The sequence below is a fragment of the Trachurus japonicus genome, chromosome 13 (assembly GCF_045865225.1).
Source record: "Trachurus japonicus isolate A0001 chromosome 13, Traja_1.0".
NCBI classification, from domain to species: domain Eukaryota; kingdom Metazoa; phylum Chordata; class Actinopteri; order Carangiformes; family Carangidae; genus Trachurus; species Trachurus japonicus.
In genome coordinates this window covers 23945796-23972409 of record NC_140919.1, presented here as the reverse complement: position 1 = coordinate 23972409, position 26614 = coordinate 23945796, and the positions used below count along the sequence as shown (strand labels likewise).

The 26614-nt window shown below is 39.6% G+C and overlaps 1 protein-coding gene across 4 annotated transcripts in view; it reads right to left on the bottom strand.

Annotated features, from left to right (window-relative positions):
• The window catches only part of dync2h1 (dynein cytoplasmic 2 heavy chain 1), a 126306-nt gene that overhangs the window by 86484 nt on the left and 13208 nt on the right, over positions 1–26614 (bottom strand). For all 4 annotated transcript variants that reach the window (XM_085795492.1, XM_085795491.1, XM_085795494.1 and 1 more), the window contains exons 20-51: positions 26210–26337; positions 25277–25392; positions 24865–24992; positions 24329–24478; positions 23980–24185; positions 23500–23655; positions 23277–23391; positions 22756–22926; positions 21669–21827; positions 20371–20439; positions 20082–20236; positions 19395–19527; positions 19174–19291; positions 18892–19004; positions 18634–18747; positions 16949–17099; positions 14619–14824; positions 13700–13882; positions 13182–13364; positions 12634–12857; positions 12269–12384; positions 9894–10093; positions 9570–9701; positions 9300–9432; positions 8888–9095; positions 8641–8770; positions 8193–8348; positions 7671–7930; positions 5536–5782; positions 5200–5351; positions 4886–5030; positions 3246–3348 (exon numbers count right to left, since the gene is read on the bottom strand). In XM_085795492.1, the coding sequence (XP_085651618.1) occupies positions 3246–3348; positions 4886–5030; positions 5200–5351; positions 5536–5782; positions 7671–7930; positions 8193–8348; positions 8641–8770; positions 8888–9095; positions 9300–9432; positions 9570–9701; positions 9894–10093; positions 12269–12384; positions 12634–12857; positions 13182–13364; positions 13700–13882; positions 14619–14824; positions 16949–17099; positions 18634–18747; positions 18892–19004; positions 19174–19291; positions 19395–19527; positions 20082–20236; positions 20371–20439; positions 21669–21827; positions 22756–22926; positions 23277–23391; positions 23500–23655; positions 23980–24185; positions 24329–24478; positions 24865–24992; positions 25277–25392; positions 26210–26337 (4960 nt within the window). The remainder of the gene's footprint in view (positions 1–3245; positions 3349–4885; positions 5031–5199; positions 5352–5535; positions 5783–7670; positions 7931–8192; positions 8349–8640; positions 8771–8887; positions 9096–9299; positions 9433–9569; positions 9702–9893; positions 10094–12268; positions 12385–12633; positions 12858–13181; positions 13365–13699; positions 13883–14618; positions 14825–16948; positions 17100–18633; positions 18748–18891; positions 19005–19173; positions 19292–19394; positions 19528–20081; positions 20237–20370; positions 20440–21668; positions 21828–22755; positions 22927–23276; positions 23392–23499; positions 23656–23979; positions 24186–24328; positions 24479–24864; positions 24993–25276; positions 25393–26209; positions 26338–26614) is intronic.

Genomic DNA, 26614 nt, shown 5'->3' with positions numbered 1-26614 from the left:
GCATAAGTTACCATGGTGATCTAGCCGGGTTAAAAGAGAGCCACCTTTGTAGTACAGGACAGCCCGGCTTTAGACTCAACATACCTCGCTAACACACTAAACTCGCTTCGTACACCCATGGATAATATAATACATCCATGAGTAAACCCCTCAGGTCTGCTAAGGTCTGCTAATCGATGTAAACGCAGTTAACGCTAAGTAGCCGCTCGGCTACAGGCAGCGTTAGCCGCTGTTAGCCTGGCTAATTAGCAGCTGTCAAAACATGTCGCCGTCACAACGGAGTTGCCGGTCACGGCGAATTGCCGCCGCCGCTGCAGCAGCGACAGGAGCAGCTCCTGTATGAGGAGCGTGACTCTGATTTCTGTGGAGGCACCAGAGTTGAACCAGTTTAGCACAGCTACACTCTCTCTACGAGCTCTGATAGATCCATGACTCAGATACACAGGTGAGGAGTCCTGTGTATCTGAGCTTGATTGCTCTTCCTTCATCCTTCAAGTACCCGGATGTCTGTCACAGTAAAACTGAATTTTGAAAACTGAATTTGAATTTGAATTTGAATTTGAATTTTGAAATTTTGAATTTTGAAATTTTGAATTTTGAAATTTTGAATTTTGAAATTTTGAATTTTGAAATTTTGAATCTGAATTTTGAAAACTTTTTTGAAATTTTTGAATTGTGAGAGAGTTGTATTTTCAGTGAGGATCAAATTTCATTGGCTTTCAACTTCAAATTATACTATTCAGATACAGTTTTTCAATGCAGTGATTCAAATTAAACAATACAATTTCAAATTATGTGATTCAAATTCAAATTTTCAATTCAATTATTCAAGTTCAGCAATTCAAATTCAAATATGAATGATTCAAATTCAGTTTCTGGTGGCATATTTCTGCCCATACAACTGCATTTTGTTTTATCAAGATGTGTACTACTCCGAACGTCGCGACACACTACGTTAATTTGCCTCGTTACGGAAGTCAAACGTTCGAACGTCAGTTTCCACCTTCGAATGTTCTCATTTTGACTAACATTCGAATTGTATTCGAATAGCGAAGTTCGTTCTGACAGCCCTAGTGTGGATGCTCTGGCACACCCGTGGCCAAACGTGCTGCTTTATGCATTTCCCCCCGCTCAGCCTGATCTCCCCCACTCTAATCAGAGTGAGAGAGCAGGGTCTGTCATTAATCATGATAGTGCCACGGTGGCCGTCCAGACATTGGGTGGCAGAAGTAATACAGCTGCTGGCGGAGGGGAGTTCCAGTACAGGACATTTTTGCTGCTGCGAGCTGGGCTACGCCTCACACTTTTGTGTTTAATGTCATTTATTAAAACATCACAATTACTCCAAAGCTGTTTCATTAAAGCAGAAGTAAGTGATATATTTGTGTTAATATAAGTCTTAAATAGTTATATCTTCCGACAGCAATCACTTACATAGAGTGTTTGGACCGAAACACGGGTCTGTCAGTCCCTCTGCTCTGCTCTGAGCCGAGGAGAAAACATTTCTCGTATCCTACAGTTTTTATCCAATGAGGAGAGAGAACGGCATGCAGGGCTGTGTGTGCAGCCAAGGGACGCCGTGAATGTGGTGACGTAGGGACGAGGACTGTTATGGTGCGTTCAAGGCAACTCGTAACTTGTGTTTTTCCGACCTGTGAAGTCGTACCAGTTCGATCTGGTACGAGTTCACGGGTCGGAAGTTACGAGTGGCCGTTATAGTGCACTTTCACCGGTAAAACAGGTCGGAAAAACACGAGTGGGTTGCCTGGTACGCTACAAAATCGTAAGTTGTGACTTGAAGCTGTAATTTACGGTTTCAAAAGCCTGCCTGGAACGCAGCATTAGCCAAAACGACCGGATCGCTTACTTCTGCTTTAAGTGTGTGAATGTGTGTGAATGATTATCTTCCAAAGCCTGTCTGCGAGCAGTGCTGTATGAATGTGTGTGAAAGGGTGAATGTGACCATTACAGTGTAAAGCGCTTTGAGTGGTCCGAGTGACTAGAAAAGCGCTATATAAGTGCAAGTCCATTTACCATTTACCATTTAAGGTAAAAATGTAGCATGCCGGTAGTTAAGCTAAAAATCCAGCATAGTTCCTCTTTACATTGTTTAGGGCTTGGGGAGACTTATGCAATCCTTTGGTCTATCTCCCATAGTGAAACACTGAACAAAGTTAGAAAAAGAACTCTGGGTTTCTTCACAAAATCCCCAGTTCGGTAACACTTTATAATAAGTACACACCATTAAGCATTAGGTAAGCATTAAATACTGAATTAATCATTTATAAGACATTAATACTCATTAGTATGTAGTTTATAAACACAGTTAAAAATGTTTTAATTATCATTAAGCACTAACTGTATAAACTACATACTAATGAGTATTCATGCATTATAAATGAAGAATTCAGTATTTGTAAATATACTCACAATGTAAACATTCATCAGCAGTGACAGGGTAAAAATGAAGAGAGGTTTTAAGAAGGAAACTAAGGTAAACACCAAGGAGGAAAGGAAGAAGTAAGGAGTAAGTTAAAAAATGATGAGCATAGGAAAAGAGAAGTTTGTTCGCTGACGTGTTAAATTAAAATAAATGATTGGACTCACTATCACAGCATGAACACATTGCAGAAGGAGAGAAAGAGTGACAGAGGGAGAGATGAAAGGACAGCGAAGGGAGAGGATGATAAAAGAGTGGAAGAGACGAGTGACGGAGAAGAAGTAAGGAAAGAGAAAAGAGAGGGAGAAAAAAAGAGAGAGAGATAGAATGAAGAAAAGGTGAGAGCTGGAGACTGTAGCTCTGAGCTAAAAGTATACTGACAAGAAACTAAGCCATCTGGTCCTGTCTTTTTGATTTTGGCATCAAAACTGACAGAGTTATAAATGCTTCATGTTCCTCAGCAGCAGCAAGATTACTGTATGTGTGCACTCTAAGGAATTAGTACAAAACCAGTGGGTCATTAAATCCACCTTTTCCAATCCAGTGTTTTTGTTCGCATAGAGCAGGGCTCCTGAAAACGTTGCTTTCAGCCGCTTATGTGCCTGGTTCTGATTCCCACATTATAAAAATGAAAAAAAGATATTTGGGCTCAGAGTCTAGCTCCCAATTAAGTCTTTTTGTACTTGTTCCCAACTTAAAATAGGTTGGAAAGTTCCTTGCTACTGCATCCATTTTACACCTGTTGAAAATGCGCTAAAACAGAAATATTAATATGTATGCATTTTTGTTGTGTATGTTTGGTTACCTGCAGTGAGGTCATATCGCAGCAGGCTGAGGACCCACTCAGTGAGAATACAGGGGGTAAACAGGTAGTGACTGTGGTCATCCACTGTGAATTTGGCTTTCACCTGATAGGAGAGAAACACATGGAGATGATAACATATGTGATCAATTTGTAATTTAGTGATAAGAGCGTGGCTACACTGAATCTTAGGGCTGCCCCCAAATAGTCGACCAAGCACTTGTCGACCAAAAAATCATTAGCCGACCAAAATTTCATTGGTCGATTGGTCGCAGGAAAAAAAAAAAAACATTTGGAGCCGTGTCTTGTCAAAATTAAGCCAACATCAATGACTGAACTGTATATGAAAGGTTATGGGGCTTTTATTTTCAAGGGCCAGATACAGGAAGTCGTGACGTGACACTTTTTTTGTTTTGTTTTTTTACACGGCACGGCAGTCTCTCTCATATCACCGCTGTCACCATTAGCGGGTGCTGTCTGAGCCCCGGTCCCGTCCCACAGCGCTCACCAGCGGTCAGTCTCAGTGTCACGGAGCAGATCCATGATAGTCCCTGCTGCAGTCAGAGACCCGCACCCATAGACATATGTCTATGCCCGCACCGCTCCACGCCGCAGACCCCCACCCCCGCACCACCGCCACACAGCCTGAGCTCAGTAACTTTTTATCATTTATTTACTCATCTACTGTGTTTATTGGTGATAAACGGGCATTCTGCCGGTAACAACGGTGAAACCCGACCGGCTTGTTGTTGAATCTCAGACCCAACACGGCTGGAGTCACGAGCATTAATTAATTAATTCTCAACCTGACCGCGGGCAAAAAAAAAAAATTATTATTATTTTTTTTTTCCCTCAAGGTGGGGGGTCGATTAGTCGACTAATCGCCATAAGTGACGACTACTGGTCGACCAACAAAATCTTTGGTCGGGGGCAGCCCTACTGAATCTTGTGCGTCGTCCACAGCTGCAATTTGGAAACTGCAATATAGGATTTATTAACTGATTCACAGTCTGTGCGTGTACATCCTACACAGTATGAAACAAACACTTGCGGAACTTCATTGTAGTTCTTCAAAATATATCACACATGGATGAATTTGTAACTCAGTGATGCTCCAATTTACCAACAACACCAGGATTTTTACCCTGCCACCCAACCTTTTATACAACATCTTTGGTGGCAAAAGATCCATGAGACACTAATGTATCCAATTAGCACTTGAAAATGTCACACGATTAATTATTCAACATTTGTGACATTAATTAACAGTAAGATGCTAGCAAAAAGTCCATGACGGTGAATAAAAGAGGCAGATATGCTAATGCATTTGATTTCTGTCAACTGTAAATGTACAAATGTTTTTTTCAATATTCACATTATCTAGGCAAAATAGCAAAAAAAAATATCTCAGTCATTTAAAAAGCTGATGTGTTTTTCAAAACACTGCAGAGCACTCAACCAAATCCAAAAATTCAAAGGGGTTGTTTTTGAAGCATACAAGGGCAATGGTATTTTTGTGGAAATTGGTGTTACGCTTTCTTCCTGATCATATATTAAGTCTTCAGTGACTCAGTTATGCTTTTAATCTCTCAGGCAATATGTTACTACAAATATAGAATACCAATGAGCATGCTATTCAATACCTGTTCATAGAGCTGCACAAGAGACCCAGCCAGCTGGTGTGTTTTTCCTGTGCTGGCCCAGGCTGCCTGACTGCCCAAGCTATGTTGGAGAACTGGCTGCAGGTATGCTGAGTAGATAGTCTGCAGCTGCTCCCTGTCTGGATAACTAAATGCAAAGAGGCAGAGAAACTGAGACGTGGTGGCAAAACATGAACAGTATCACAGACTGGGCGGCACAATTAGAGATTCAGGGTAAAGATGCAAAAGAGAATTGAATTATGGCTATAAAATAAAGAAAAAATGCATTCAATTTGCAGCATTTGTATCATACTTACTCTATGGTGCAGATGCGTACTATTGAGGAGAAGCGAGATGTGAGTGAATGGCTCCCGACAGCACCCCCTGTTGACATTGAGGCCACCACCTGAATGCTCTCAAGACTCACCCACTCCAGATTTTCATCGTAGAATCCCTTATAGGTTAACACCTGGAGGAGACAAATGAGGAGAAGTATGTGATTGTACATTACATCAATAACATTTCAGACTTTTCAAGTAGGGGTTTAAAAAGTGAGTAATGAAGTAAGCTAAATTTACATTTCAGCACCCACATTATCCATTCTTGCATTACTTATTTGCTTGCCTATGTTTTTGTCAGTGTATCAGATCTACCTGTTGCAAGAAAGCAATGAGGTTGCTGGTCCCCCATTTGTCTGGTTTGGGTAGGTTGATGTCTTTCAGGTAAAGGACCAGATTCTCACAGTCTTTGGGTCTGAACACTCTTCCAGTGTTTGAGCTGAGCATCAGGCAGGTCTGACTGAGCTTCTGTAGCACGTGGCGAGATGAGGTCTGTGCGCTGCAGTGAACCACAGCGACTTGAGTGGAGCGCAGACAAGAGAAGGCATAGCGCAGGAGCATGCTAAACAGAAAACAAAACGTCATGAAACACACATTCACTTATACACTTAGGCGTTGATAGATCTCACAGTGTGTTAAACCTAAAACTAGATGTCTAAATGCTTCAACTTCAGTTTTGTGTATGTTTAGCTTGTCACAGCAATAAAGGAATTCTGCTGTTGTGTCTGAGTGTTGTATCTAACGAGAAGGGCTGTTGGGAACTAGAGAGTATTGTTTGTCAGAACAAACCCCACGGCAAAATGAGGCAATTTATGGGGGCACAAAATGGAGAGAGAAAGCTACCATGCCATTTGGGGAAATATTATCACATCCATGTGATATACATTCACCACAAAGACGAAACCATTTCTTGTATGTGTGCATATACTAAAAATAGCTACATGATTAATTTTCACATGGTATAAAGTGTTGTAATATGTTAATAGTATGTAGTCAATTTACATATAACAACATACACAGAAAAAATATCCATAAAGTACATTGTGTTCTAAAAGTTATCCGCATGTGGCGACAAGAGTTATTGACAATAACTCAACGTCTCTGGTAGCTTACAGTCCCTTTTGGGGAAAAACATGTTACACCATGAGTGAAGTGAGTCGTACAGTTAATGACCTCCCTGGAGGTGTAGTGTTTTGCTGCTCTTGTTATGCTAATACACCGCACCCCCAGTAGTCGTGCAGTGTAGGGGGCACAGGGGTTGTTATGAACTAGAAATTAGCCTGAACTCTTCCCACAGCAAATCTTTGGTTTCCTTCAATACGTTTTTCTAATTCATTTAAAACATTTCTATCAAATCATTCTAGGAGAGTGGTCTCCGACATTTGCAATTTACTGATTTAATATCAGCACATTGACAGGTTTTAGGATGTACATGCAGTATATTTAAGTAACATACTGGTATGTCTATGAGCATACATATATAAACATATTTGTATGGACTTGATGTATGTCAGTATTTGCAAAGGTTTTTTTATGTGTCTTATGTTTTTACTTCATGTACATACTATTTATGTCTACATATATTATATCTGCATTTAGGAGTATGTGTGTGCAAAATAATTGGATTTATGAGAGGACTAAACTGACAAACCCAGTGACCTTTCGGACGAAGTCAGGCAAGACAAGGGGATGAGAAAAGGAATGAATGAGAGAGACTCAACTGGAGTGTAAAAGGCAAACTGAGTGACCCTTGTTCTTCAAACCTCTGGGGAGAGAAGCAATTACTTTTAAGGCATCAAGTCTGTGTGCTCTCATAAAAAAGCCAAAGCACATACAACACGCACACACAGATTTGATCCTTATTCTGAGTTGTTAGTGCCTTTACATGAAAGGTCAAGTCTTGAATAAAAGAAGCTTTGATGCAGTGTTGATTGTGTGCGTGTTCTTTTTAGCCTCCACATCTCAGTGCCTCTGCCTTTGCCTCACAATCCATAATGCACACACTCCCACAAAAACTTCACAAACCCTTTTTTACAATACTAACATGGTTTGCCTGGGAGAGTGCTGACTACTCTTTATATAGACTGTCATTGCAAAGCAATATGAAACCATGACAGTAATCCTGCTACAGGAGTGAATATAAATTAGTTCAGTAATGGCAGAAAAAAACAAGAAGCACTTTTTTGAAGACTATGCTACTGCTTTTTTGTTTGTCAGGATTATAATTATAATTTAACCATTCTGCCAGTGTCAAGTTAATTTCTTTTTTCCTTAAGTGTTTATGTTTTCATGTACATTGTTGCTTTGCTTTTGTTATATACAATGATGTGTCTATACAAAATACAGCATGTCCCTATATTAAGCAAGTGTGTGTATACGGTTCCTATGTTTGTAATTATGCAAAAATTTCAGCCCTGTGTGTGCTTTTATTTTTGCATATGTATATTTACCCCTTTCCACAGCCCTCTGGCCCGACCACCATGAAAGGTTGCCTGTGCTGAGCAGTGAGCCATGGGGAGAAAGACTGCAGACCTCTCTGCATGTCTGGAGTCTCTATAACAGGTAGCGTGTGGGTATGAGAGAGCTGTTCCAGTGTGAGACCCTCGGGACGCTGGAATATATACGCTGCTAGATGGCCACTGTCAGAGTCATAGTAAGTATCTAGTGGCTTTTTGGCATCTGGTGGGTTTTCCCTGGCCCAGCTCAGCAACTGCAGATGTAGAAAAAAAAATAAGAGCATATATCAGGACCAGGAGTGGTACCATTATGAATAGTGACATGACAGATGTTCCCCACCAGCATATCCTGCATTAGCATTTAACGATACTTCTGTACTAGTGAACAGGAAATCATAAAGGAAACAAGTCTTTAGGATTGAGACCTGATTAAAATGTAAACCCAAAAATTAAACAGTAACTGTCACCTTTTACCCAAGCAAAACAAAATAAATAAAAAAAATACTGGGTCCTTACCTCTTTGGCAAACTCCTGTCGTGTTTTGAAACTGAGGTTTCCTCCCAAACCTCTAAGAAGGCCAACAATAAACTGCCCTCTCTCTGCCACAGCACTGAGGTGTGACAGGCCATTGAACACTGTCCCCACCAGACTGGTCTCCACCACAAAGTCATTCTGTTGAAAAGAAAAGAAAAAGAGTGGGTTATACAACTTTGAAATAAAATACACAATGATTTTGGAACAAATGGGGTAAAAACTGGTTCTATCCACCGAACCTGGTCAAAAGTGATTTTTAGATTTGAAATGAACACTGACCAGTGCACATGGAGGTCATTTATTTTAGTCACCAATGTGACCATGTGTGTTGTTGACACATTGTATATCGGCATCCACACCTTCAGTTCATGGTGTGTTTCAAATTAAGCACAATCAAACATGCATATAAGTAGAATAGAGCAAAGTTAACCTGTTTGAGGACCCAGTCCAGGGCTCGCTGGAAATAGTCTCCTAGCCAGTTCTCCAGGTTGCTGTGGTACTCTTCTGGCTGACTTCTCAACCATGACTTTACCAAGGCAGCCACGTCAATGTCTTCATCACTAAATGATAAGTTGAAAAAGTAAGTTAAGTGTAAAGTCAGTGGAACAAGCTATTTAAGAAGGATTGAGTTTATTACAAACATACAATATAAACCTAATTTTCATAGATTGACTGACCTGAGAAAGATCATGCCCATGCGAGAGATGGTAGCTGGCGAGGCGCAGCTGAGGTCGTGAGTCTCAAACAAGAAGTTTACATTGGGTCCAAACTGGATGCGTTCTCCACTTGGCATGGTTAACAGACGATTATCATCAAGCACAGAGTTCAGACTCTCGACCCACTCGGGGTCAATATCACCGTCACAGACGATCCAAGAGCTCACCTCTGAAAAACAAATACATATATAAATGCTGTAGATACACACAGTACACTATAACGCAGAGTATTGTCAAGTGTACTGTGTGCAGTGTCGGAACCTCTCCGCTTAATGAAGCCAACAAAGGTCCAAATCTTAAGTCAGATGTCTGGCCGGGAGAGAGGAATCGTTATGACCTAGTTGCACCTGTTTGATTGTTTTCTCCTTCTTACCCTGTGGTTCTCTGACCACATTCCTGGCACTGTGTGTGAGGACGCCATCAGCCCATTCTCTGGTGTCCATGTCTATATGTCCAAGCAGCTGCTGTCTGGGCATGGCCTTGGGATTCATTGTGTATTGCTTCACCTACAGAAATACAAGATTAGCATTATTGCTTTTCATGCTCCTTAATGTCTAAATGATACAGAAATGGAATGTTTGTAGTTGTACAATCTGAATGGACGAGAGAAAATCCATGGAGGTTGTTTGTCTCTTATACTCACCACTTTGCCTGTCTTGCTGAGAGCAGCCCTGAGCATCCTCCAGAGTGTAGACTTTCCTGCTCCACTTGGCCCTACAATGACCACACCCATGCGCTGTCTCAGCTGTTCATTCAACTCCAATGCTTTCTTTAGCTACATTGGGATGAAAAAAAAACAACAACCTGCAATGAATGTTTGATTTTATAGTGTAACCACTATCATTCTAAAACATTTTTGTTTTTATTGACTTATCTCAATCACTGTCTGTCTGAATACCATTCACATCATGTACCATGGCAGTTACATGTATTTTGAGCTAGTAAATAAATGTCTGAATGCACACACCTGGCTGGGTATAGTCTCAAGTCGTGCCTCCTTGTAGACTTGTTCTAGCGCGTGCGTTAGTATTTGGTCCTCCACATCAGTGAAACTGATTCCAGAGAAGACATCTTTGACAAGAGCATCAAACCGGGAGCTATCGGCAAACGTCAGCTTGGACATCGTGTTCAGTCTCAAAGCCTGCACCACCAAACTGCTCTCCTGAACTGAATGTAGATGAAAGATATTGATTTAATATAAAATTGTCTTTGGCAGCTGAAAAAAAGGTTGTGAAAGTGAACTTGTCCAGTTGCCTTGCCCTGTTATAAAAGTGCTAATTACCAAAGTCTATCATGATTTAAGAGTTCATCAATACTTTTGTTCTCTTTTCCAAAGATGTTGGCCTTCCCTGCAGACATAAATGTGGTGGGGTTTTTTTTTCTCTCAGCAGAAAGGAACACTTGGCCAGACTACACAGAGAGACAAACACAAGAAAACCTTTGGGACTCATTGATGGACAGGAGGTGCATGTGGTTTGTGTAGCTCTGTGTGTGCGTGCTGGACAGATAAAGGGTGGGTGGTGGAACAGAAGGATTTTGTAAGAGAGAGAGGGATGGGTTCAAAAAGAGGCAGAGGAAAATGAAAACAGGGATAAAGGGGAAAGTATTGAAAAGCAGAGACATGAAGGGAAGATGGGGGTGAGAAACAGAGGGCAGTGAGTGAGAACGAGTAGGACGAGAGCGGCATCGACAGCCAGGTATCAGAGAGAGAGCTAATAAGAGGTCAGAAGGAGAGGGGAGGAGGTGGGGAAAGAGGTAAACAACAGAACTCTAGCAAAGTGTTTTGGAACGAGAGAATGGAGAAGGACGAAAGTACAGACAAGTGAAAAGCGCAAGGGAAGTTTTAAAGGGGAGCATTTGGGCTAAATGTCAATTGATGTGTCTGTATTAGAGGATTTAGAGGGCGAGGACAACAGCAGGTGTTTAGAGAAAGTGCTGGTCAATGGAGTCTTTTGATGTTCAAGTACACTCATGAAAAGTGTTCATCAAACTGCATTTAAGAGATAGCCACATATGGAGACACAGATAAACACAACATTTTGCAGTGTGACCCTGCTGGGTACACGATAAACATCTCCAAACCAGATGCATTTTCGCTATCACCTTATCCTCTAATCTCTTTCATCAGCCCTACAACCTACTATCTTTCAGGTCAAAAGCTTACTGTCAGTGCAGCAGTTTAAGCACTTCACAGGGAACACATCTTAGAGACACTTCAACCAAATGACACGGAGCAAATTATTAACTTTATGTGGAAAAAAATGAAATAGAACAATTGCAACTTTTTACTTGAGCTATTATGCACTACAGTACATGGACATTGTAAGCTGTATAACTATACTACGGTCAGTCTGACTGTTAAATAATGGAAATGTTAAAGTTTATTAGCCAGAAGAAACTAGTATACAATAATCAAATGACTTTATTGCTATAATCGATTAAATAACGTGGTTTCTGAACCACTGAGCAGAATGTTTTAAGATTTGTTTATCTCACCAGGTGGCTAATGCTGAAATCATCGACTAAAAATACTTACTTTAGTATCACTGAGCCTTGTGGATGTGTTTTGGAACACATTCAATGTAACTGATTCAGTGGTTCATGTCCTGCAACCAGCTCTTAATCAGCATAAATTAATTATGTGGTAGTCACTGATGGGTTAACATCTGGACTTCCATTAATTATGGCACAAGAAGCTGTTTTGCTGTGAAACTGTCTCGGGTTGTCTGAGTGATTTTTTGATTTGAAGCATTGTGGCATGTAAAATGCCCATTTAGTCCTTTTGTCCACCCAGGTTTTAATCCTTGAAGTTCCTAGATATCATTTCTGGTGTCAAAGCTTTTACAACGCTCCGTGTCCGTTTTTTTGCTTTGCCCCCTGGGTATTTGTATTTATTTGTTCTACTTGATGGACTTGTACTGTCTTACAATTACTTCCACTTATGAAGCATGAATAATCATGTATTGAGTAGTGATTATATATCAAACTGAAAATGTAATTTTTAGTAGCTTGTGATTATCACCTGTCAATACTGGCACTTACAGTACTGTAAAGACTCTTGACATAATGTGTCTTAAGTAGCACTGCAAAATATGTAATCTTTCATTAATGTCCAATAACAATGACTATGGAGATATTCTCTCTACTTTGTCTCTCTCTAATTGTATTGGAGAGATGCACACCCTTAGTGACTATAAATGCAACTTGAAGTCGTGGACAAAGACGCACCCCTTTCTCCTAACTTTCCTGTCACGCTCCTCTATTGGAAAAGTAAAGGTGCCTCACAGAAATAATGTACCTTATAAAATAAAAAAAATGTAAAAAAGCCAGAGGGGGTCTTACTCTTGTCCTTGTCAAGACTCATCCTCTGCTGTTGTAGGAGACTTCCACACGCCTTCAGCACTGTCTTCAGAGCACGCAAACCCCAGTCATAGTGCTGCTGTGGCGTCAACAGCTCTCTGCATAGACAAATAAAGCCACATTTTCATACGTACATATTCACCCCCCTCAATAAACTATATTGCTGTAAGGTATTATCCGCAAAATCAATAAGCTGCAATAGATAGTAGTGGCAGTTTAGATCATTTCTAATAAACTCTATAAAAACCAGTTTGAAATATTAAGTGTCATAAAACTTTCAAATCCTCCTCCCTTCCACATGACCCATAATATTAACCACTAAAAAGACATAACCCTACAATATCTACCTCGCCAAGTTGAAAATTGCAACTAATTTGCGTCCAAGGACTTCTCCGTTTTTGAAGCCTTCAGAGTAGAGGATGACTTCAGCTATGAGCTCATTGTCTGGTCTGCTCATGGCCACAGGCCTGAACAGCTGCTTCAGGTTGTCTGGAAGTTTCTGTCGGCCACCGTAGCCTTTTCCTGCTGGGTTCAGTGTGATGAACACTCCAGAGTTTGGGTCCAATTCCACCTGGAGTAGATGGATGAGATGACAGAAAAGTTTAACTATTTTCATTGATAAAATATGTTTTGTGCTAGAATTAATATAGTTCCATTGATTGATGGTTTATTAATAACTTAATTGATGAACAAATGACTGACTTATTTACAAACTGATTTCACAAAAAGTTAAGGACTGTTGGTTGAAGGAAGAAACCTGAACAGTGCATTCAAGTATGTTCATATGAACACATATCATAATTAAAGAAGTGCAGAAACATTGAATAGCTGGTTTTTGAAATCAGTATATTTTCCACGCAGATGTGTTAATCTGCATCTATTTGTATTTTCTGACCTCCTTGCCCAGCAGTTCACATGTGTTCTTGTGGTGTTTGAGAGAGTCTTGGATGGCCTGAATCTGCATGGAAACTGCAGATAACACTGCTTCCTCCAAACGGTTAAACTCATCAAAGCAGCCCCATGCTCCACACTTCACCAAGCCCACAAAGATTCGTCCCATTGACTTCACATCGATACCCTGAAAGACAGACAGACGAAAAGCAGATAAAAAGATCATACGTTTTCTCACTGACGGTTCTCCTCAATCAAAAGCCTTGTGTACGTACGAGTGTACGTATGTTCTGTGGTGTGTGTACTCACATGTTGTATAATTAGAAATCAGGAGGTCATTGTGCATCTACTTCTATATACATGTACCATGGATATGTTTATTGTGTATGTGTCTGGATCTGAATATTCATTTTGCTTCTAAGATAATGACCAGTAATAAAAGGTTTTTGCTAGGTTATCTTAAATTACTGCTAAATTACTCATGTAAATCCCTTCACATACTCTCCAAGAGCATTTTTATACCTCATCACAGTTGAACACCAGCACTTGACGACCAAACAGCCCCCCCAGTGCTTTGACTGACTCGGTTTTGCCTGTGCCAGCAGGTCCATAGGGGTTTCCACCAAGCCCCATCTTCATGGCCTGAGTCAGAGTCAGGTAGCACTTATCAGTCAGTGGAGTGTGCACCAACTTAGCTGCATTCCCCTGGGACGAAGAAGAAAGTGAGTGATAACAAGAGAAAGAATGTGACAGAAACATAGTGAGATGACCAGACAGAGGTAAAGATACAAGGAGTGAGAGTAGGGTGGATGGACACGAGCCAGCAGAGGATAAAGACAAACAGAGAGACGATGGATTATAAGAGTGAGGAATGGAAAAACAAATGAAGGATAGGCTAAAGAAAATGAAAATAAGTGAGACTGACTCCAGTATGTGTTTTTCAAAGCAGTTGCAGAGGGGAGAGACAGCAAGGTGTATAGTATTTATTGCTCCTCATTGCTGCATTAACAGTGCCCCCCATAGGTACAGTATAAAATTAAAAAGTAAACCAGTTTCTCTTTCGTTTGAGTTTAGGGATTAGATAAAGCATTTACAAACATGTGTGGATGTCTGATACATGTACTTTGTGTATGCATTAGCACATCTGATATCATACTGATAAATGTAGTTGACTCATCTAGGGCAAGAAGTCAAACTACAAATAAATATTTGATCCATTATTGAGTAATATTTAATTAACAAATATTTACCATTTACATATTCCATGTTAAGCATTTTCAATTTATATTTGGTAACTTATTAAAGTGATTTGATTACTAGTTTTATCTTCTATGGGACAAAAAAATGTAGGTGTAGCCCCAGAGTTGTTGTGTTTGTATGAGGAAATCTAGTCAGTTACAAGAAAGAAGAGGAAATACAGCAACCCCATGCCACCACGCACCTGGTATTCATAAGTATAGTTGAACTGTGCATCAACCATCTGTATAAAGCAGCATTTGTCTGGTCCCATGTAGAAACGAAGCTGCTTTTTCCAGGCCCAGGCATCAAGACTGGTAACTTCTGCCTGGTTAAGTTGCTTCACCACACTGATGTTGTGGATGATATCCAGGATCAATGCCTTGAGCTTCAGCTGCAGGACACTGGACTCTGTATAGTTAGACATGCATGAATATCAGGTTGGCTGAATTGGTAAAACTACACACATTGCGAATTTGATCATAAAAGAGTATGTCACACTGTTCACATAGTGTTCAAAGAGCTTAAACCCATTTGGTATTTGTAACCAAAAACAAAACAAAACAGATAAATATCCATCAGTAAACCCCCTATTGCATCACCATATTATACATAGTGTCTTTATAGTTGCATCAAATTCATGACGTGAGTAAAATTGAATAGGTAAAATTCTTATTACTCTTGGCTTTAAAATCTATGTTAACAATTACTGTTTTTTTAGAGCTTTTAGCTTGATGTAAACCCTAGGTTATTAGATAATTAATTAGACAGATAACCATGTCAGGCACTCGTTTACAGTAGCTGCTTTTCCATGAATAGATGGTAGACCTTCATTATAAGTAGACAGAATAACAATGTTGTCTATGTTACCATAAAACAGCAGGTCATCGGTAAAGAAAGCTGTTCAAAGTAAAAAATGCAAAATTCCATCGATCGGTGGAATGTGGACCACTCACTGAGTAAACAAACCCTGCATCTCAGGTGAAATTTTCAAACAACAATTTAGAAAGGGGAAACTTTGTCAGTCCTGAATACAGCCACACTGATATCCTGGAAAATCAATATCATCAGCAAATCTCAGTCTATGACTGCACAATATGCAGGAAAGAACACTTGAGGCAATTATAAAACAGAGTAATTGTGAAATCCATAATTATTTAGCACAATAAACTATAAAAACGAACAACTGAAAAGAAAAAAAAGAAAATGATATACTGTATATTAGGAATAATGCATAAGGTTCAATGTTTGACTTATAAATTCCCAATGGCATTTCATGGTCACGACTAAATGGCTATATTTATGCATACAGATATACAGTATATAAATGATAAGTGCAACAGTCCATACATAATCAACATAATTTCTTTCACTGCCAAATTTCAGTAATAACTCTATAAATCCAATAGGTATTTTTGTGCATTGCATTTCTACATGCATCTACGAGGATATGATATTGTACATTTTTATGGGTTCAAATGCCATCTGCTAGGTAGTGTTGATGCTGTGGGTGCCTTGTATGTAGGGATGCATCACTGATGTCAGCCTTGCCCAAGAGGCATACAAAATACCTTGCCAAATGTACACCATCCGGTCTTATCTGTCTGCCAAAATGGGAGATAGCTCCCACTCCCTGCCTGGGTTTATGGCCCATTTATGTAGAGTGGGTAATTAGATTATCCTTCTTGCCATTACTTTTGCTGCTTTAATCAGCACTACCCCTCTACAGCCTCTTCAGCCTACCTGGTTGTTTTAAGGGAGCCAGTGACTTGATGAGATGCTATCACGGAAATGAATTCTGTGTCCAATGTGCATGCCAGTCACAAATGAACCATGTAATCTACAAATATACTATAATAGCTTTTATCACAATGCAGTGCTGAATTATCTGGTATTCCATTCTGCAAATCTGACTGACATGCTAAAGTAACAGATGAAGGAGATGAAGATTGCCCCCAGTAACACTTTGTGCAAGTGAAACAAGTGTGCATGCACATAACAGAAATACTGAATTTTGCATCAATGGCCCAAAATGATGCTTGTACAAAGCCTATGGAGGAACTTTTTACCTAATGCATGAATGAAAAACTTTGATTTAAATGCAGAAGTCGTTCTTACAAATTCCAAGTTCTGTGAAAGAGCTCATGTCATGCTTTACATATCCGGCCCAGGGTCATTAAATTAGCCTGCCAAATATTACATCTGCCCCTCTGAAGGCTTTTGTGCCTGACTGACTATCAAGAGATTCACACAAGAGCAGTCATTTGGTATTAATCTCTCAGTCCTAAGTAACAACCCAAGATTGAGATCAGAGTGCAATTAACAACACAAGAGGGAGTCTGATAGTGGAGTGTGAAAAGTAGCAATTGTTTATAAGGATTGCAGCAGAGAAGTTAATGTTGTCAAGAATGGGATCAGAAATAATAAGAAAGGCAATCTGCTTGGGGATAAGAGGATGCTGCAAAATCATGCATTTACTGTAGTGTGGTGCAAATAATCATGAGTGCATACACACAAACACACTCTCAGACCTACCTGTGTTAGCATGATCGTCAGAGCTTGTGTCAACCGTAGTGTAGTGTTCTAATTTGGCATTGAGCTCCAGCTCCAGCTGCTGCAGATTCTGCTCTTTGAGGGCTCTTTCCACATCCTCAGTAAACTGGATTTGCTCGGCCAGGCACAGAATCTACAACAAAAGTTGGAAAGCACAGACACTTCAGAGGAATTAAAATGTTCTTACAGGAAAATCGTATAATTTGACATCCAGGGTTGCACTGACTAAGAATTGAACTCTCATATGGTTTTAGATCTCAACTTATCATAATTAAGAACAGTGTTAATTTCATTGATGAAGACTATGATGAAAGATATTAGTCAACAAACTAAATAAAAAGTCAGCTATGAAGACGAAGATGATGACGAAATATAATTAACACTTAGTCAACTAATAAAAACGAGACGAAAATGTTAAGGAGGGACAAATGGAGAAGAGATCCAATCAGGTTGATCTCCCTGGCAGCAGAGCCACATCCACGGCACATGAACAGTTTCAAAACAAATCTGCCCTCGCTCACTGACGTCCTGCGGTGCACCTGGTCCGAGTGTGACAGCATGAGTCATGAACAACACAGAAATATCAGTGCTGGGTATCCACAAGTTTCCGAACGTCATCTATGGGCAAACCCAGAAGCCGGTTTTGCCGGTTTAGTGGAATTGTACGTTTACGTTTCCATGGTTTTCAGTCGTTGTCATAGTTGCGGTAAACGCATGGATCTATTAACGCTGGCTTTTAACATGGATGTCAATTTGTGTGATATCCACTGTTAAAAGCTGGTGTGATGATCTATGCGTTTTACAGATTTTCATTGGGGAAAAAAAAAAAAAAAATCCATGCATTTACCGCGGCTACTGAAACCATGGAAACGTAAACATAAAATTCCACCGGAAGAGCTAAACCGGCAAAACAGGCTACGTTTTTGACAATCGGAAAAAGGTGGATAGGAAGAACTGACATCTGGTCACACTTCACATATGACAACAAGGACAATGTTCAGGACCGTCTGTGAACCAGACCAGAAATCGCGGGGATCAACACCATCAGCTTGAACAGCTCATCCAGAAATACAGGCAAAGGTAAGCACACATGCTTAGGTTATTTTATCAGATAAACCACTGTATTTCCGCTAGACTTGAAATGAATTAGAAGCTAAAGGAAACCACCTCTGAACTGTATTGATGAGACGATGAATGAATGTGTGTGCGTGTGTAAGAGAGAGAGAGATCTCAGAGGAAAGAGAAAGAGAAAGATCACAACTTGATTCCTCCCTTATTCACCCTTCAGTGCCTGTATTATACACTCAAATCAATTCCAATGACTGGAAATTCTGGAGAAACACTTAGTCAATTAGTCTATCCACCGTAAATGTAGCTGACTAAAACTCTTACAATATTTAGTCGACTAAAACTAAAAGATTTCAGATAACTAAAATATGACGAAAACTAAATTGTGTTTTAGTCAAAAGACTAAACTAAAACTAAATTAATCACACTGATTAAAAAAACTACAGTATAAACCCCTCTCAGTTTGGAACAGGTAGAAGTAGCACAGTTTCTAAAGCTGGAGAAACATTCAGCTACCTCTAAAGCCTTTGGGAATGTTGAGAAAGAACAGATAGTGTATCTCTATATACATAGATGTTATATGAAAAGCATGTATGTACCTGAGATGGGTAGCGGGAGGGGTCCACCGCTCCTTTCCTCCCTGCTGACAAACATTCATACAGCAGGTGCTTCAGAGTCTCCTTCATTTCCATTGACAGTTCACTTAACCATGACTAGACAGGAGGAAAAACAGCCACAAAGAGATGTACAAATAAAGGCAGTGTATATTTGTGCAAAAATGAATATTGCAAAGCTTTCAAACTCACATTCAACTTAGAACAGATACTTAAACACAAAACGCTGCACAACAAATTTACCTCAACAAGACTGGAGATGTGTACAGGGTTTCTGAGCGACACTGTCTCTCCTTCCAAAGAACACATAGCGACAATGTTCTGGCACTGCTCATCAAACACAACACTGTGGATGCCTACACAAATCATACACAAGAAGATTAGCCTTCCCCGTGCAAGAGAATGCACTACGAGAGAAGTAAAAGAGGAAAGGGGGACAGGACACAGGAGAAGAAAACAGAATAGATCTGACGAATCAAAACAGAATACAACGGAATTAAAAAAAAAAAAACATAGGTTTCTGACCTGCAAAGAGTTTCTTGAGGTGTGACTGGATGACCATTGGGTTGGTTGCCTGTCCGAGAATCTCTAATAGATCATCATCTCCTATGAAATAGAACCGTGGAAAGGCAGAACGCTTCTCCTGCAATAACCACACACAATCACGTTAAAAAAAAGTTGTTGTAATACCACTAATCGTCATTGTCTGTGCATAGATTTTTGCACACAAAAATACATATGCGTACCTCCAGGAACTCATTGAGTGACTTTTGGCAGCGCTGCAGCTGATCCAGTATGGTGACTAGGGAGTTTCTGATGCCAGCCCTTGAGCTCAGGGAAACAACTCTGTTGTCCCTCTGAATGTCTGACATGATCGACCTGTGATACATTTTAAGTGTTTTGTTACTGATGTTACTGAACACATTCTGATGATAAAACTTCTTTATATTTTTGTCCAGTTCTTCCAGCAAAGGGCACGCAGTGTAAGTGTTATAATTAATATCAGCTACAACAATCCTGAAACATAGAGCTGGAGAAGCACAAAATATAGGTGGCCAAGGTAATATTGGTTGAAGTAAAAAAAAAAAGAAAATTTCAGTATTTTTTCTATTGTTGCAATAATACAGGTTTCTGTAATGTGCTGTACAGCAAGAAAAAAACTACTGTGTAGGCTAGGCTAAGACTCTATCATGTAGAGTCACAACTTTATGCTTAAATCTGAGGGTGAGGGAATATTTACATCTGATGGACAATGCTCAATTTCAGACTGGGGATTTATGTGGTACAGAAAGGCAATTCTCTTTCTTTCTCAGTTTAGCAGATTTATATTTAACCTGCAGAACTTAAGCTGACAACCAATTTGCAAAACAAGAATTTACAAAAGCCCACTAGACACATAGATAATGATAAAGACACACACACACAAAAAGTACCTGAAGTCTTCATCAACCCGCTTGAAGCGGGCCTCCTCACGGGGTAACGCCCCTCGTCCAAAAATAGGCTCCAGATAAACCCAACGTCTCTGGATAGCATTCAGACTCAGCAAGTACTCATCTAAGTCTGATAGCCGGACCTCCCACAGACTGACCTGGATACATATGAATTTAAAACATTGTACTTAAATAAACAGACAGTCTCTGGAAATTTACTTTCACCCAAACTTAGAATGAAGCTCTTAAAGATTTGAGTAGTGTATTCAAACATTCAAGCCTTTGACCCGACCTTGTCTTGAAAACTGTAATAGTAGGGAGAGTCTTTCAGAGACTGCAGGAGACAGCGGTTATCCCCCACCTGGATGGACAGGGAGTGGTGATAAAGTCAGTGTTTGCTAATCCTTGAGATTTCATTTAATATGCCAGTAGACACATGTGCATAGTCTACAAATGAATGAAGCACACAAAATAGTCAAGCATGTAAATAATAACAACAACAAGGGTCTTTACAAAAGATAAACATTGTTATAAAAAGCATACAGATTGCACTGTTGTTAATAATATACTGAACCAGAGCCCGGCATTTGGCTCCTACCAATATCAGAGGCAGAAAAAGGTAATTACTGGTAGACACAACTGTCAACTGCCCATTATGTTTATTAAAAGATCATTCCTAAAACTCAAAGGCAGCCGAGAAAAAAATCAGCAAATGTATCCCCATTCTTTCATTTAGAAGAATGACTGATGAGCTCTAAACTCTTAAATTTCTCAGTAGGTAGAGTAGGTAGAGTAGGGTAGAGGTAGAGTCAGGGATACAACTGCCCTTCATAAAATAACATTGACAAGAAACTTGAATTTAAACCAGATTGGTCACAAGGTTGTCAATACCAGTTCTGCTCTGGTGATGATATCAATCGGGTAAAATAGTAGGTGCATCTCAGGAAAATAATGACATTTTATTGATAACTGAGGCAATTAAGGAAAAAATATTTTTGCAAAGACTTTGTTATGGGATATGGAGGGAGGATCCAATAACTCACATTTTAAAGACTGTAGTTAACTGCTTCATAAAATGTTTTAGTGAACACTTTAATTAGCCTGTTTTGCCTCCACTCAACTGTCTCTTTATTAACCAAGGCTGGAAAATCTTTTCAGCTTCTTCATTCTATGAGTAGTAACTTGGTCAAGTGAGTTAAAGTAATTCAGATAAAGTAATTAAGTCCAGTTTTATTCAAAACAATAAAATCCTAACAGAGAAGAAATTAATTAACTAGAACAAATGTAAAGAGGGATCAGCCTGAAAAAGGGTGAGATGATTCATTAGTGTTGTGTGCAGCAAGGCAATAATGGGACCTCTCACTACAGATGATAGGGACATGACAAAATATTATTTGGTGTATAAAATCTAAAAGCTAGTGTTTGGCATCTATTCAAAAACGATCCTGGAGAGTTCATTGGTTATAGGCATATTAATCTGACTGAAAGCAAGTAGAGACAGAGAAATTATAAAAACCTTTAACTACTGCCTGAGAAAATCACTTCACAAACTCAATATGTGTTTATAAGTGTGAGCATTAACTTTTCTACCTGGTTGACTATATCCTTCCAGTCCTTGATCAGGTTGAGAGTGCGGCCGCTGCTATCTGTGTATTCTGTGAGGTTGAAGGTTGCTGCAGCTCCCCACAAATCCAGCTCTCTCAGAGCTTCTCTGATTGTCACCTCTGCCTGGGCACGGCTGTTCAGGTCCTAAATGCAAACCCGCATACATACACATGCATGAAATGTGTTCATTCACCACTTTCTATTCATTTTACAATACCAGTACAGGGCAGGGCAGATCCACTTGTATAACTCAACTGAGGTGGGTGGCATTTTAACTTCTACACCAACTCTTGCCATGTTTACCCAAAGTTTCAAAATAAAAATTGTGAAAATATTCTACATGGCTTGCAGGAATAAAATGCTAGTCACTGGAATTCCCAAGAGAAGAGAAACATCTTAGCCTTGTGCTGATATGAATCATCATTGCACAAATAATTTTGCTAAAATTACTTGTTCAACATACAATGTGCTACAATACAATATGCCTACTGAATAAATGTAGTATAAAATAGCAGCTTTTTGAAATAAATACTAATATCCAGATGGAAGTAAAAAAAAAAAAAAAAAGGCTCTCCACTAGAACTTAAAACACAAACAAGAAGTCTTATAACACTCCCAAATTATTTAATAGGTTAAAATCTGTGTTTTCTGGTGTTTTTAAGGATTTATTTACATGAGTGGCATTTGTGAAACTAGCAGAACATGTTTGTATTCTTAACTTTCAGAAACATTTAAATGTGTATGTTTATCTACACACCAAACTTTTAAATTATTTATTGTATCTGAATTAACCTGTAAATCTATATGGACAAATATTTTAAATTGTGCATGTATGGTAGAAAAAGTGTGGACCATACAGTCTATGGTGTGGACATCCTGTTTCATATTCACAGATTCTAACTTGCTGCTGCCCCCTGCTGTTGCTTGTCACTTACTGCAATAAAGATGGTCGAATACTTTATAATATGGGGAACAAACAACATCCCATACCTACAGTACAAATATGAGTGATGAAGAGACATGTGCTTCTACCAAGTATGCATTGTGTACTTTCATGAGTGTCGGTACAAACCTTGAGCTCTAAAGCTTTTTCTATGATGGTATTTGCCACAGTAAGGAGGTCATTAAAGGTGAGTCTCTCCAAAGTGGTCCCTCTGGGGAGGCCAAGCAAACGAAACATATCCAACCAGTGGTCTTGGGACAGGTGCTCTCCACGTACATACTTGAGCACTGGAATCATGTTCTAGGCATGAAAAAAAATAGAAATACTCATATGAGTGTGGGATGAGTTGTATAAGGAGTTCTCTCTTACATTTATAAAGACATTAAATAATGACTTCAAAGACAACTTTCACAACCCTCATACTGTCTTTTTGTTTGGTATAGTTATAAGCGTGTGTGTGTGTGTTTGGGATGCCATGGTAGCGATGTGTTACTTGCCAAGGCAGGCAATTTCAGTTGGGCTGATGATGAAATTTTCCTTCAGGTTCAAATTAAATTATATATTGGTCGAAAACTGAGTGTTGTGAATGTCAAGTCCATCGACTAAAATTGAAAAGAAAAAAATTAACATCCAACTGTACTAATGTCTACCTTGTATTTGTCCACTTCTGCTTGTAGTTTAACAGACATGGCAGTAGGCCTCTCCAGCTTCCTAAGTCTGTCCTGCCAGGCAAACAGAAACTCCTCAAACACATACGTCTTACTCCTGTAAAATAGAAACACACATATCAACACACATTTAGACAAACAGTAATGACCAAAAGCAAAAACAACTTCAAGTGTTAAGACAAGAGGCTTTTGCTTTGTGCTCTACCTAAATGTGATCCAGTCCTCCTGTGCCTTCTCTGTGAAGCCCTGCTGCCACTCCTCATACAGACCCCACATCTGGCTATACTCCTCCATGTCTCTCTTTGTCTCTTCCGCAAGAGAGAAATCGGGAGCTTCCAGGTCAAAATAGGTACAATCCTCACTGAGGAGAGGAGAGGAGAGGAGAGGAGAGGAGAGGAGAGGAGAGGAGAGGAGAGGAGAGGAGAGGAGAGGAGCAAGGTTTAAGATGAGTGACAAATTATAATATAGTATCTGTCAAGAGATTAGTCAAGTTTCTGGCTATGATCTGAATGGCTTTAATCTTGTCACATAAGATTTAGAAATGTTATTATCTAATATACAAAAGCAAACATTTTATTTATTTATCAAACATTATTTAAAAGATAACACAATACACATTCTTATCAGATTCTCTCAGTGAATTAAAAAAATTCTGCTGTAATTCAGCAAATTAAATAGAACTTACAGCAATTTACAACGCACAAGCTCCAGCTCCTCAAACTCTTGCTGCTTGTCCCTGATGGTCTGGAGGCATTCAAGAAGAGCAGCATGATCACCAGTCTCAAGCATCTCATCTTTAGGCTTCAGCTGGTCCCAGCGGGCTTTAAACCGTTTCAGATCCGCCCTATAGGTGTCAATACGACCTGTGGCGTTACTCCGCATTACATCCACCTAGGGAAGGAATAGAGCGATCGACAGCAGGTAGCCAGAGATACGTCAGAAAAGAAAAAGATTAGAGACTTAACATAAGTAAACACCAGCAGAAGCTCTGTGAGGAGGCATGATGTGTGATGTGATGTGTGTTTGTGAGTCACCTGTTCTTTGACCATGAGCTGGTGACTCTCCATGACAAGCTCCAGTTTGTCCCACTTAGCTCTGAGAGAGGACAGTGAGTCCAGACCGGCCCCAGCCACTGCTCTCAGTAAGCGGTTCTTCTCCTCAGCACACTGGAACTGAGGTAGGATCTATGCACATACAATACATACAGTGTTGTTTGTTGGTTTTTTAGTTTTGATTTCATGTCATTTCAAACATTTGAAATAATATTTGGAATAAGGCACTGTTATATTAAATATCAGAAACGTAACAAAGCAGAGTATTAATGACCACATAGGCCTAAATTCAGGCCTGTGTGTGTCTTTGATAGTAGTAGATAAAATAATTTACATTCTGATATAAAAAGACTCCCTCATTGAAAAGGCAACAAGTAGAAATTTAGCAAATGATTCCAATGTATGTTGTTGATTCACCTCAAACCACTATGGACACAACATATGCAGATCACAGACTGTAAGGGAGGGACTGACTGTGGTTTATTTAGAACCAGAATTTAGGACTGTGTTTGTCTTACTTCAGGTTTGCGGGCTAGTATCTGGTTATATTTCCCTCGGGCAGCACCAATCTCCTCCATGTTCTCTGGTCGAGTTGATAAGGCCTCCATTGACTCTGACATAAAACTGTCTATGGTTTGGGTGTGGTCTGAAAGGTAGAGGATGGCAATCGCATGAGAAAGGAAACAGAAAAGGAAAGAGAAAACAAAAGCAGAGGGGATGCCACTGCACAAAAAGAAAAAGAAAACAAAACTCGCAAAGATAAGAATAAAGGAAGAACTAAAAATGGGGCGGATTTGGCTCATGCTTGGTGTAAAACAGTCAGATTCATTACTGCAAAAAACGCCAATGGTAATAAGTGTAAAAATCACTATATAAATAATAAAAAACTAAAATTTAAAATAAAAAGACAGTTGAAGTGTCTGTCTGTACCTTGTATTGATTTCTTGAGTGATAAGAGCAGCATGTCAAACAGCCTCTGGATCAGGTCATCAATGACAGCTTTTACTGGCTCACAGTTGACCGTGATGCAGTCTACCTTCTCTTGACTGATGGAGGAGCAGAAAGAGGATCAGTGCCTATGACTCAGAAATTGGGTATCTGTGGTGTCACATTAACATTCAGCCTTTTTATTAACCCATAACCTTTTACATTAGGAACTGAAGCACTAAGGGGAATTTAATCCTGCCAGGACAAATAACATTTTGGCTTCCAGTGGCTGAAATCAAACACAAAAAACATTGAGACTTCCAGTAAGCCAGATTCTTACCATCCAAAAACCAGATTTCTTTCTTGTAAGCTGTACAAGGAATTTTCCGAATGTAGCCTGGGAAGGTATTATCAGTTGGCTTTAGCTTGCTAGAAAAACAGGGACTTTATATGATACAGTCAAGGTTCTTATCAGCCATTTTTTGTATTTAATTAAAAACACAACACCAGAGAAGCGACTCAAGAGACTGACATAAAACATCTTGTTCGCCTTAGAGCTCCAGAGAGAGGCATGAGAGCAGATGTAAAACTCTAATTCGATGGGTTTCGGTCCTTAAAACCACAAATTTATCTTTGTGGAAAGCTTCAAATAAAAGACAGGAAATATATGCATAATATATAGGACCCATTAATGATTCATTCTTAACAAATGATGTGCCCTCAGATATCAAAATAGCAGTTGTGAAGTGGTTGTCATGGTTTAATATTAGAGGTCCTGAGGTTGTGGACTTTCCCCACTGTTTTCAAGTGAATGTACAGTTTAGAAAAGTCTAGAAAGAACAATTTTTAACATTGATTTCTAAAACATAGTTTTGAGGGTGTTTTAGTATAGGTATAACTATTATTTTTACTTGTTTTGTTATGTGTGTTATGCACCTGGGCAGACGTTCTGACTCTTTTCCCCGAGCTTTCAGGGCCTTGAAGTTTCTCTCCCAGTCCTGTACAGAGTTTAAATGCTTCTCCACCAACTTCTCTAAATCCACCTGGCCCAGAACCACCCACTCCTGTAACACACAGACACACACACAGCAACGCACACACAGAATCAAAGTGAGGAAGGAGAAGTCTGGTGTTGGCTGAGGGCTTCCCCCTATGATTTAGATATGCATGGTTACAGACCATCACTCACTACACATAATACTGTGCTCACTGTAGTGTGAAGTAGTTTGGAGGGGAGGCTGCAATGAAAATAACGGAGCTTCCGTTATGTAAATTGAGGAGCATTACTAATCCAAAATACATTCTTTCAAAGAAAACATCACAGCAATGCTTCAATGACCA